Below are 11,512 nucleotides of genomic sequence, written 5' to 3'. Positions count from 1 at the left end.
GCACAGGCCGCCTTGCCACAGCGCCCAGCAGCCCCCCTGGTTCCCGGCGCCATTTTGCTCCGTTGCCATGGAAACGCCCATGTCAAAAAATCCCTCTGGCTGCTGCTGCCGCCGCTGCCGCTGCGAAGGGATGGATGCTCAGGGAGCCATGAAGCAACGCCGAGGCGGGAGCAAGCTTCGCCCGCTCTAAAGGGTGCCCCATGGTGGGGTGCAGACCCCCCGCACCACGGGAAGCCCCTCTGTGCCCGGATGGCGGCATCCTGCACCACGGGGCTGCTGCGGGCGGCGGGTGCCGGGGAGGGGGGTGCTCAGGGGAGGCCAGCGGGACACCAGGGCCCTTGGCTGGGGTGCTCCGGGGGGCTGCAGCCCTGCATCGCGGCCCCCCAGGCAGGGGTCGGGTGCGGGTAAACAGGAAATCTGCCGCTCCCGCAGCGAACTCCTTGCATTATTCATCAGCCGGCAGCCTGGCTCTCCTCCGCCGCCATTGTCATCTAATTCCTCCTTTCTCTGCCGGCAGCTGGTGCGGCTGCCAAGCTCCTGCCTGTCCCCAGGCACAGAGACGGCACCGGCAAGGGAACCCAGGGCTCCAGGGTGGGATGGGGTGACCCATGGGGCCGGATGGGATGGGGGTTGCTTGACAGCGGGTTTCCCCGTCGGCCGCCCACCCAGCCGGCTCAGAAGGACCCAGGCGTCCCCGTCACTCCATGCCCAGCTGCTGTCACAACAATGTGGGGCTTTGTGGCCCGCAGGGTCCCCGGGGACGCCCCGGCCCTACACGGCCCCAGGGAGGGGTGGCTGAGCCCCGCGGGCCCCAGGATGGAGCCAGTTCTGCCAGGGCAAGGCAGGAGCCGGGGATTTGTGGAGGTATTGATTTCTGGCGGGCCAGCTGCCCACGCCGGCACAGCCCCATGGCCGCTCCTGCGGGTCCCTCTGCAGTACGTGGTGTATCTGCTGCCCTAAGGCACCCCATGGCCATGGGCAGGTGCCAGCACCCTGCCAGCAGCATCATCCCTGCGCCCGCAGCGGCTCCTCTCCCCCGCTGCGAGGGACATCCCCAAAAGAGCCTGCTGTCTAAATCCTCTGGATCCGTAGAAAATCTCAGCTGGTGTCCCGGGGGGGGCAGGAGGAGGAGGAGAAGGAGGAGGAGGAAGGAGGCTGCATCATTCCAACAGCACATGCGGGGCAGGCACAGGTGACACCCCAGGCTCGGCCGCGCTGCAGAGCCAGCCCCGAGCCCAGCTCTGACCCACCGCGGGCTTTTCACACATAGAGGCTGGGGGGAATTAAGACAAATCACCTAAAGGTGTGAATCCCTGCCTGTAAATGCGCTAAATCCCAAGCGGATATGCTCGTTCTGGAGCAAAGTGGCTTTAACTGGCCGTGTCTTAATCTGCCTTGGCTTAGTCTCGGCATGCTCCCGCTCCGAGGGCAGGGCTGTCCCGGGGACAGCGGGACGGGTGACTCAAGTGGCAATGGCAGGGATGGCACGGCTGCTGTGGGGCCAGCATGCCCGGTGCCGGGCACAGGAGCGCACCCATGGCACAGCCTGCTGCTTGGGGGGGACGCGGGATGTGTGCAGTGACGTGGCGCACATCCGTGACTCCGCTGTGCCAAATCCCTGGGCAGCTGCATTAACGCCCAGACCAGAGAGCTGTCTGCCACAGCGCCGAGGCTGGGAGGAGAGGGCTGGGGACCAGCCCAGGGAATCATCTTGATGCATTTTGTGTCAAAAATTTGGAGCTCCATCCCCACCCGTAGTCTGAGCCGGGGTTTCCCTGGCAGCAGGTGCCAAAGCTTCAGCACCCAGAGGAGGTTTTCCTGGGGGTGCGATGCACCCCACAGCAACCCCCGGGGATGTCCTCGCCGAGGGGACCATCCCGCCGGTGGCGGGTGACCCATTTTCCCCGATGGCACTGGGCCCCGCGCAGCGTCGGGGTCTCCTGAGCCGCCGTGGCCAGCTGGCTCCCCGGGCCCGGCACATGGTGCCCCGGGCAGCACCGATGCTTGATCTCTGCTGATCTGGCCGTGCCTGTAATTAGCCATTTGGGGGGGGAAAGGGGGCATGGCGGGGACTTCCTTCGCAGCGCCTGGCAGCCCAGCATCCCCCTCCTTGATGAAGTGGGGGGGTTAACCCGGCCCCTTCCCGCAGGGATGCTGCAGGGATGCAGCTCCTGCTCTGCTCCATGCAGGAGCCACATCCCTGCAGCATCCTCCTTCCCAGGCAGGAATGAGACCAAAGCAAGGCCAGGCCCTGGTGCCAGCTTGGGTGGCCGTCCCCTGGGCAGCAGCAACCGCCCCTGGGCCCAAGGGGGGCTGTGAGCTGTTGGGGGAGGTGTTTTGGGGACCCTGCCAGGCCAGCCCTGGCCTTGAAGCAGGGATCACCTCCGCCCAGAGCCTTCGAAAAGCGTGAGGCTATTTGGGACCTCGTCCTAGGGCAGGTCAACCAGAGAGCTTTGCAGGGAGATTAAGGGAAAGTAAGGAATAAATAAGGAATAACTTTCCCCAGGCTGCCTCTCCTTTGGCTCACCTCTCCCCCTCCCCACGCGGACTCCCCTCGGCTCTTTCTTCTTCCTTCAGATGCAAATACCACAAAAACTCACGAAGTGAGATGGAGACGCTCGGACGGGGAAGCTGGAAAGCTTTCCTCTGCTCGCCTCTGCTTGTGTCTCTCATGTTTTCTGGCACCTCAGATGAGTTGGATTTGTTACAGGGCAAGAAGAGACTCGGGGGGGGGAAACATCCAATAAAAAAGGCTAAAGAAAACCAAGCTGCTGCTGGCCGGGTTCACCCAGAGGACAGTCATCGATGCGTGGCCCTGCAGAACTCCAGCTGGCACGTTGTGGGCATCTGGACCCCTCCATCCCCCCTGTCAGGGTCCCCCCCAGGGTGACACGCTGTGTCTTTCTGCCACCCCCAGAGCTCCCGCACCCCCACAGGCAGCCCAGGGCTGAGTGCTTGTGGTGACAAATGGCAAAGCGGCCGGCTGCGGCCACAAGCTGTGGCGACTGATGGCCACTGACCGCCAGCTGCCCCAGCTCTGGCCCCCTTTTGCCTTGGTCCTCGCTGTTTGGTGGGAGGTTCATGGCAAAACCGGTTGGGCTCCCACCCGTGGGGAGCCCTGGGCTGGCTGGGATGGGGAGGCAGCCACAGGCAGGGGGGACACAGCCCACATGTGCCCAGGCTGGCTGCCGAAGGGTGGCTGCGGGATAAGCACACGTCTCGGGAAGGGGAGCCCAGGGGCTTAGGGATGGGAAGGTGGAGGATCGGAGTAAGAGCGTCCCGAGGGGCTGGCAGGAGCTGGGTCTCGTCACGCGGCACATGCCACCGGCCAGGGCTTGGCATGTCACCTCCCGGCCCCGGCACCTGCTATCTGGAGCTCCGACCATCCACTTGTCGCTCCTCTCCTTTAAAAGGCATCCCAGCCCCCGCCGTTATCAGGCAGGGCAGATAGCGCTGTCAGGCCTACGATAAACGGGTTCACGGACGTCCTGCTTGTCCTTGCAAGCGGGAATGGATGTCCCCAATGTCCCTGCGTGCCCTTCCCAAGGGACAGGAGTCACTGAGCATCCCAGCAGGCTGCACGCGGACGCCGAGGATGCAGATACTTGGCATGGAGCACATGAACCTCCATGAGGCGGGATACAGGTGCCTGGAAAGCGGAGCTCTAACCAAAAAAACATCAGGAAACCAGCCGGAGAGAGGGGAGCACGGCTCTCCCACCCCCAGGGGAACCCAGCACTGCGGTGGGGCTGCGGGGGGGAGGCCGTGGGGAGGGCGGCTGGCAACAGCGGCTCTCCCCTGGCTTTTCCGGGGGAAGGAAAGGGTGTCCCAAGGGACAGGCTGTGCTCAGAGCTGGGCTTTGGTGGCAAAGTTCAGCGCCCGGCGAGGCTGCAGAGGGTGGTTTGTCATTAAATTCTCCCTGACCACGTGGCCCCCTCCCGGACACTCTGTGGCCAGAGGTCAGGCTGGCCATGGTGCAACATGGCTTTCAGCAGCCAGCGTGGTGGCAGCACAAGTGTGGAGGACAACTTTCACTCTCTGTGGCCCACGTGCACGCCACCTCACAGCTGTTGGTGAGCTCCTGGGGCAGGCATGGGGCTGGACACACGTAACCCAGTGCCACACAGGCACTGCGATGTCCCCATGTCCCCTTACACCACTGCATTCTCCTTCAGGAGCACCAGACGGAAGACCCACCCACTAAGATGCATTTGCCTCCGGTCCCCACCAGACATTCCATTCCACCAGACCTCAGAGCCCCTTCCAGTACCTAAAGGGGGCTACAGGAGAGCTGGGTACGGACTCTTGATCAGGGAGTGGAGCGATAGGACATGGGGTAAGGGTTCTAAACTGAAAGAGGGTAGATTTAGATTAGATATCAGGAAGAAATTCTTTCCTGTGAGGGTGGTGAGACACTGGAACAGGTTGCCCAGAGAAGCTGTGGCTGCCCCATCCCTGGAGGTGTTCAAGGCCAGGCTGGATGGGGCTTTGAGCAGCCTGGTCTGGTGGCAGGTGTCCCTGCCCAGGGCAGGGGATGGGACTGGGTGATCTGTAAGGTCCTTGCAACCCGAACCATTCTGTGATTCCGGGCATTTTCCTGGGAAATGAGTGTAAAAAACCACCCGGCCTGGCTCCACATCCTCACGCTCCCCTCTTGTATGTCCTGCAGGGGGGCAGCCAGGAGGCAGGCAGCAGGGAACAAACCCCACTCCCGCTGGAACCACTCGGATAGAAAAATCTCCAAACAAGCGTGACCTGGCTGAAACCCTGTGGCGAGGACCTGTAAATCTGCTGGCTGTGAGGCTGCCAGCATCCCATGGAGCACTGGATCCAGGTGGAGAGTCCCCATGCGGCAGGGAGGGGAGGAAGCTGTCTGCAGAAAGATGCTGAATTTATGTTACTGGCATTCGGCTCCAGGAATGCGGTGGAGGAACTCGCAAAGCCCAGGGCAGGAATCAAGTATGCTTCAGCCCTGACCTCGCCTGACTTTGTTCCAGGCTGAGGAGGAGCTGGGGATGAGCTCCTGGCGCCGCAACCCGTCCAAATTTACCGTGTGGTCAAGGACAGGGAACTGCTGGAGAGGGGACAGCAAAGGGCTACCAAGATGATGAGGGGACTGGAACATCTCTCCCATGAGGAAAGGCTGAGGGATTTGGGTCTCTTCAGTCTGGAAAAAAGACGACTGAGGGGGGATCTTATCCATGCTTATCAATACGTAAAGGGTGGGTGTCAGGGGGATGGGGCCAGGCTCTTCTCAGTGGTGCCCAGGGACAGGACAAGGGGTAATGGGCACAAACTTGACCATAGGAAGTTCCATCTCAACGTGAGGAGGAACTTCTTTCCTGTGAGGGTGGCAGAGCCCTGGCACAGGCTGCCCAGAGAGGTGGTGGAGTCTCCGTCTCTGGAGACATTCCAAACCCGCCTGGACGCGTTCCTGTGCCACCTGCTCTGGGTGACCCTGCTCTGGCAGGGGGTTGGACTGGGTGATCTCCAGAAGTCCCTTCCAACCCGCAGCACTCTGTGAGTGTGTGTGCATTTTCTGGCAATGGCTTCCCGCTCCTGAGAGCCGACACGGGTGAAACGTGATTGTCAGAGGCCGAGTCTTTCACCAGGTTTCAAAGCCAGCCAAGCGGGGCAAAACCCTTCTGTTCAGCCCCCAGGAAGGAAGGGGAGGGCAGAGGGACAGGGGGGACACATCAGCCTCCTCCCTCGGGGAGGGCAGTAAGGACCTCACGTGCTCCAAACATGGGGGGTCACAGCAGATCCCATTACTGTTGCCTCTCCTGGAAAAGTATTGACTAAAAAAGCACATTTACAGGAAAACAAACAAACAAACGCTCGCCAGCTAGAGAGGACTGTCATGCTGGGGCTTGCCTTTCTGCACCGATCTCCCTTTCCTCCCTCCAACACTGCTGCCAAGGCTTATTTTAAAAGTGGTTTTAAGCCCTCTGATGGATTGAGAAAAACAGAAGAGCTTCTCTAACTGTATCGAACCCCTTCCTCCTCCTCCTCCTGCCCCCAGGCAAAATCTGCTAGATTTTATTCTCCGTCTCCTCAGAAATGCCCCAGGCTGGCACAACTCCCATACCGCTACTCTGCACACCACCGTGTACCCGGGCCATCATCTGAGCAGGTTGGCTGCCGCCTCCTCCTCCTCCTCGGCCCTACCTCGGCGGTGGAAAGCAGCTCCGCCATGACGCAAACTGACCATCCCGAAAGAGACTCCCTTCTCAGGCTTCCCAAGGTCTGGCTTGTGTAATGCTCGCACGGAGAGCCAGAGCCTGCAGCAGAGCTGGCACGGGCTCCAGATTTCCATTTCAAAGTAAAATTTCAGCGCCTATTTTGCTTTACAGCTCTCCAGTAGTGTCCTGGGTTCCAGCCCACCTCCCCCAGCAGGAATGCCAGGTTCGGAATTGTTAGTTTTGGTCACGCTTGGCTTCTTTTTCATGTTATTTCAACAGGGCTGTTACAGAGAGTGCGCTGCCTTCATGCTACAGCATCAAAAGCAGAGGTCACAGGGAGCTGCTACTGACGAGCTGGTAAAATTCGAAAGGCCAAGTAAAAAAAATCCTGAAGTTAACTAAAAAGAGAATAAAAATCTGTAACAAAAACATTTTATCAAAGCATTATAGGAATGTTTGGATTTTTGCTTTGTTTTTAAAAGGCTTTCCTGACCAGCTCCCAGCTACTTTTAAGCCTGTAACATCGTAAGCATCATAGCGGGTCTGGAGGCCAGCGCGTTCCATCCACGTGAGCATCCAAGGGATCGGAGCCGAGCCTGTGCCGTGCCTGCTCCCCCCTCTGCCAGGCAGAAAAAGCAAGCGAAGGACGGGGATGCCAGGGACAAACGGTTACGGGAAAATATCCAAACACTCGTGGCAAAACTTTACCGCAGACTGGAGACGCTGCGCCGGGCGGGCGAGCGCTTCCGAACGCCAGGCTCTGCACCACGGAGCTAATGCCAGCCCAGCGTCTCCCACGGGAATCTGTCCCCTACGGTCTCAAGGGCTCTTTAGCAGGTGTAAAAGCAGGGGGTGGATGGGACACTGAAAACGGGACGCCGACACCTGGGTTTTTATTTATTTATATATTTTTGCAGGGCTCTAGGGAAGGAGGGTGAATAATCAAAGGGAAATCCCTGCAGCAAGGGCAGATGAATGCGAATACAGAAGAGCTGTTGGTACAGGAGAGGCTTAGTGACAGCAGGCGGCTTAAGAGAGTGCGGGCTGGGGCTTGAGTAGCTCAGTGGTGGGACCTACCAGTCACTCTGCACCTCTCAAAAGCCCGCTATTTTCCTTTGTTTGCTACAGGTTTCTAACAAGCCCTCTCCCAAGCGGGTACAAACATAAGCCAGGGAAACACAAGGGAGTGAAGTCTGCTACCGCACACCACAAAAAACCCCGGCATCCATATTAAAGGACACGCAAGGGATCCTTCGGGGCAGCACAGGATTTTCTCTCTACTTGCCTGGACTCATTCCCGGAGTAATCGCTGGAGCGGCTCCAAGAAAGCTTTTAAGTTGTTGGAAACTGCAGGGCTGGCACCCCCAAGTGGTTACTCCCAGCTCTTCGTGCGGCCTGAACAGCTTCTTCTCCCAAGCCTCACCCACAGCTCGCCCACTGCCAACCCCAGCACATGGGGATTGATTTCAGAGCCCGACCCTCTGCTGCAGCCGAGGCACCGGCTCCCAGTCCCACTGCAGAGGGGCCGGAGCCAATTCGGACAAAGTGATTTCTTCGGATTTCACGTGCGACAGGAAGGAATCCCCAGGAGGTCTTTCCCTCACAGAGAAAAATCAAGCGTTACACAACCTTCCTGCTGTCAGCACTATTTCTTATGTGCACAGGGTTAATCCTGCAGATGGATGGAGGCAAAATAAAGCTGCCAATGGGCTTTGGTGTGGTCCTGCAGTGCCACTGCAGCCTGGAGGCTTCTATCTGCTAAGCTCGGTGTCCTTCCTACCGTAGCACATCATAGAATCACAGAATGGTTCAGGTTGGAGAGGACCTTAAAGATCATCTAGTTCCAACCCCCTGCCCTGGGCAGGGACACCTCCCACCAGACCAGGCTGCTCAAAGCCCCATCCAGCCTGGCCTTGAACACCTCCAGGGATGGGGCAGCCACAGCTTCTCTGGGCAACCTGTTCCAGTGTCTCACCACCCTCACAGGAAAGAATTTCTTCCTAATATCTAATCTAAATCTCCCCTCCTTCAGTTTGAAATCGTTCCCCCTTGTCCTGTCGCTCCACTCCCTGACAAACAGCCCCTCCCCAGCTTTCCTGTAGCCCCATTTATGTACTGGAAGGGGCTCTAAGGTCTCCCCTGAGCCTTTCCCTTCTCCAGGCTGAACAACCCCTTTGGGATGTCCTTCAGGAATAATGGCTGTCCCCTCCCAACGCTTTTAAGTTACAGACAGGAAAAGGTGACCAGCACTACAGGGCAGTTACACCTCCTAAGCTGCACAGCTACTCACAGGATAAATCTTACCACTTCCGAGCAGCAAGACTGAGCCCGCTTTGCTTATTATCCCAGCAAGGCGCAAACATAGAAATGAAGCAGCACTTAAATGTCAGTGGGTTTGGTCGCTAACCCCCAGGGATGTCACTCTGCCACATGCCACAGTCGTGCCCCCGATCAGCAGGACGCATGAGCCGCCGTGGACAAAAGGTCCATTGAGAGCTCCAGCCTCGCATCTGCTGCCGCGCTGCAAAGGAGGGAGGAGGGAGTCGCGGTTTTCAGGGCTAGAAATGTTTAAACTGCACAGGGGGGGGAATCAAAGCACACATGACTCTCGCCCCGCGCAACACAACAGCGGCACAGGGCAAACACTGGAGAGCAGAGGACAACTCTGGGACGTGAAGAAAGGAGTGTCAGGCAGAGAGCACCCCGAGCAAGGGGCCTTTGGCGGCTCTTTTCAGAAGAGACAAAAAGCAGATGTTTCACAAAAGCTCACTTTCCAGGTTTATTAAGTAAAGTTAACTGAGTTGTTTTCATTTGGGGGGGGAATTCCTTTCCGTCTAACCTGGTGGGTTAGCAGAGTTGCAGAGAATCACGGTTGGACTGTGATAACCCAAATACAACTTTGGCTCATCTCACCGCTGACACGTATGGAATGACTTGGGGGGGTTATTACATGCTGTGTCTGCTTGAGGCAGGTACATGTACAGATCAGCACAAGTTGCAAATGATAGTTTACATCCTTTCAAAACAGAGCAGGGCATTCACCAAATGCACTGCCATGAGAAGACATATGAAAAAGAAATTATACAGACTTGCAAATACATAAGAAGTTCAAGAGATGCAAGAAACCTCAAACACAAGAAATGTCAAGGGGGGAAAAAAACACTTAATTTCAGACACAACGTGTTCAAATGAAAACCCAGCTGTAATTTAAATTCCCTTCAAAATGGGAAACATACAGTAACGCAATTAAAGAGAAACCAGGTCTTGTCCTGGGAGAGATGTGTCCAAAAAACACTGATGCACAAACAGGTTCAGAGTTCTAAGCAAAATGTCCCTGGGCATTGGTGTACTTGACTCTTGGAGCCAGAGCAAAGCAATTCATTACACTTGCTGGACTGCTGGGCCTACTGCTGGGTCTTGGTGGTAAAACAGCACGTAGGATTCCAGATGTCAGAGAGAAGGCAGCACGCAAACTGCTGGTTACTGGGAGAAATGCCACGGGCCGGATCTCCCAGGGATCGACTAGAGTAAGGACACCTAATTCTGGTAGCCTGGCCTCCACTGCACACACCGTTAGTGTAATGTTCTGCAAGGTTCTTCAGTTCTTAGCTCACTCCTTTCTCAGCCTGAGTTGTTTCTGTCTTGTGCATGAGCACAACTGGCCGTGCAAAATGATCCAAAAAACATAAGGGACAGGACCAAAGAAAACTGGCTGAACCTGGGGCTGGCTTTCAGCTCCTATTTCCAAATATCAGTTAAAGGTCGGAAATTTATCTACAAAAGAAATAATATAAATGAAATAAAAAATGGCACCGTCCACAAAATTTAAAAAAAAAAAAAAAAGAAAAAAAAAGAAAAATCTTACAACACAGCCTCATAAAAACGGCTTTGCAACGAGAGCTCAGTCACAAAATGAAGGGTTCTAGCTCCTCGTACATCGGAAGAGGAAACAAAGCTAAAAAGTACTAGTCCACATTCTCTTAATAAGTTAAACTTACTTTCCCTCCCCGTCTCTACAAAAGGGGTAGAAGCAAAGGGGAAAAGAGGCTACCAAAAATTTAAAATTAAAAAAAAAAAAAAAAAAAAAGAGGAGAAAAAAAAAAAAGAAAGGAGAGAGAAGGAGAGAGCGCGCGCAAGAGAGAGAGCAGTCTGTGGTCAGAGGCTCAGAGCAGGGCCGAGTTCCTTTTAAGGGTTTAAAAGATGCAAAACAGTTCCTCAAAAGTTCCCTCTCTTCAACAGTTAGTTCAATGCTGTAGCCATAGAAACTCAAGTATAGATTGGAGGAGAGATTCTTTCAGGCAGATCCCCCGTCATCCGGCGAGCCGCTCAGCGTGTGTTAATCCTCAATGATTATGGGTTCATCATTCATGGGCTGGCGTAGCTGCACTGCCTGGATGGGCCGGAGGATAATAGGCTTGTAAGGGCGTCTGGCGGCTCGCTTGGCTTCAGAGGAGGAAAGCAGCTTGCGGATTTTCCTGCAGACAGTAAGGAAAAAAGGAAGCGATTACAGAGACCGGACGGCTAAGGCATTGTAAGGTTTCTTGATTTCTCAGTTTCTCCAAGTGAAACCAGGCCTGCACGCACAGAGGCTTCTTGCTAATGGGACGGGCTGACACTGTTTATTTTGGCAGTGTCTTCCCTGGGGAACTTTTGTTTTCTGATTTATAAACCCACCAATGAAGAGGAAATTTCACCCTCTGTTCCAGAATCCTTCCCCCGCAGAGCAGAAAGCATTCCGGTCCAGCCTCGCAGGACCTGGCTCTACTGCTGCAAACGTAACACGTGAAATAGTTATGACAACGAGTTTCCACACCGCTAATTTCTTTTGATGCAGGCAGACGCATCGGTTGGACATGCTGCAGGCAGCTTTGTGGGAATTTACAGAGCCAAGTTACAACCATAAAAAAATATCTTCTGTCGACATTGGTCACTTCCCCTGCCTGTTAATCCATCTCTCGCGGAGCTCTCTGACGTTCCCCAGCCCCGAGCAGGTGCCTGCAGCCGCCTCTTCAAAAGAAACCCCGCACAGCACAACCCCGCGACATCTGGTCTCCCGCGGAGCCCTGCCTGAAGGCTGAGCTGCCGCAGGGCAGCTCCATGATGGCCACTAACCAGTGAACCAATACCGGAGCCTCTCCCCCACACTGGGAATGCCATAACAGGGTGTCTCCTCCTCTTTTTTTCTCCCACACCGCATGCGCCCATCCCAGAAATGGATAATATTCACTTCTCACGTTTGTTAAGAGTTTCCCTATATGTCACAAGACGAGCAGCAAGTCTTATCAGACCAAGAAGCTGTTTGCCATATGGAGAAAAAGTAAAAGAGAGGG

General features: G+C 55.9%; 1 protein-coding gene across 2 annotated transcripts in view; it reads right to left on the bottom strand.

Moving 5' to 3' along the window:
- Positions 1 to 8,948: 8,948 nt before the first annotated feature.
- The window catches only part of MTA1 (metastasis associated 1), an 88,315-nt gene continuing 85,751 nt past the window's right edge, over positions 8,949 to 11,512 (bottom strand). For both annotated transcript variants that reach the window (XM_074597101.1, XM_074597102.1), the window contains one exon: positions 8,949 to 10,657. In XM_074597101.1, the coding sequence (XP_074453202.1) occupies positions 10,519 to 10,657 (139 nt within the window). In that variant the 3' untranslated portion in view covers positions 8,949 to 10,518. The remainder of the gene's footprint in view (positions 10,658 to 11,512) is intronic.

Source organism: Larus michahellis, chromosome 8 (assembly GCF_964199755.1).
Source record: "Larus michahellis chromosome 8, bLarMic1.1, whole genome shotgun sequence".
In the NCBI taxonomy this organism is placed as follows: domain Eukaryota; kingdom Metazoa; phylum Chordata; class Aves; order Charadriiformes; family Laridae; genus Larus; species Larus michahellis.
The sequence above is the reverse complement of the archived record's forward strand: the minus strand, read 5'-3'. Positions and strand labels throughout refer to the sequence as shown.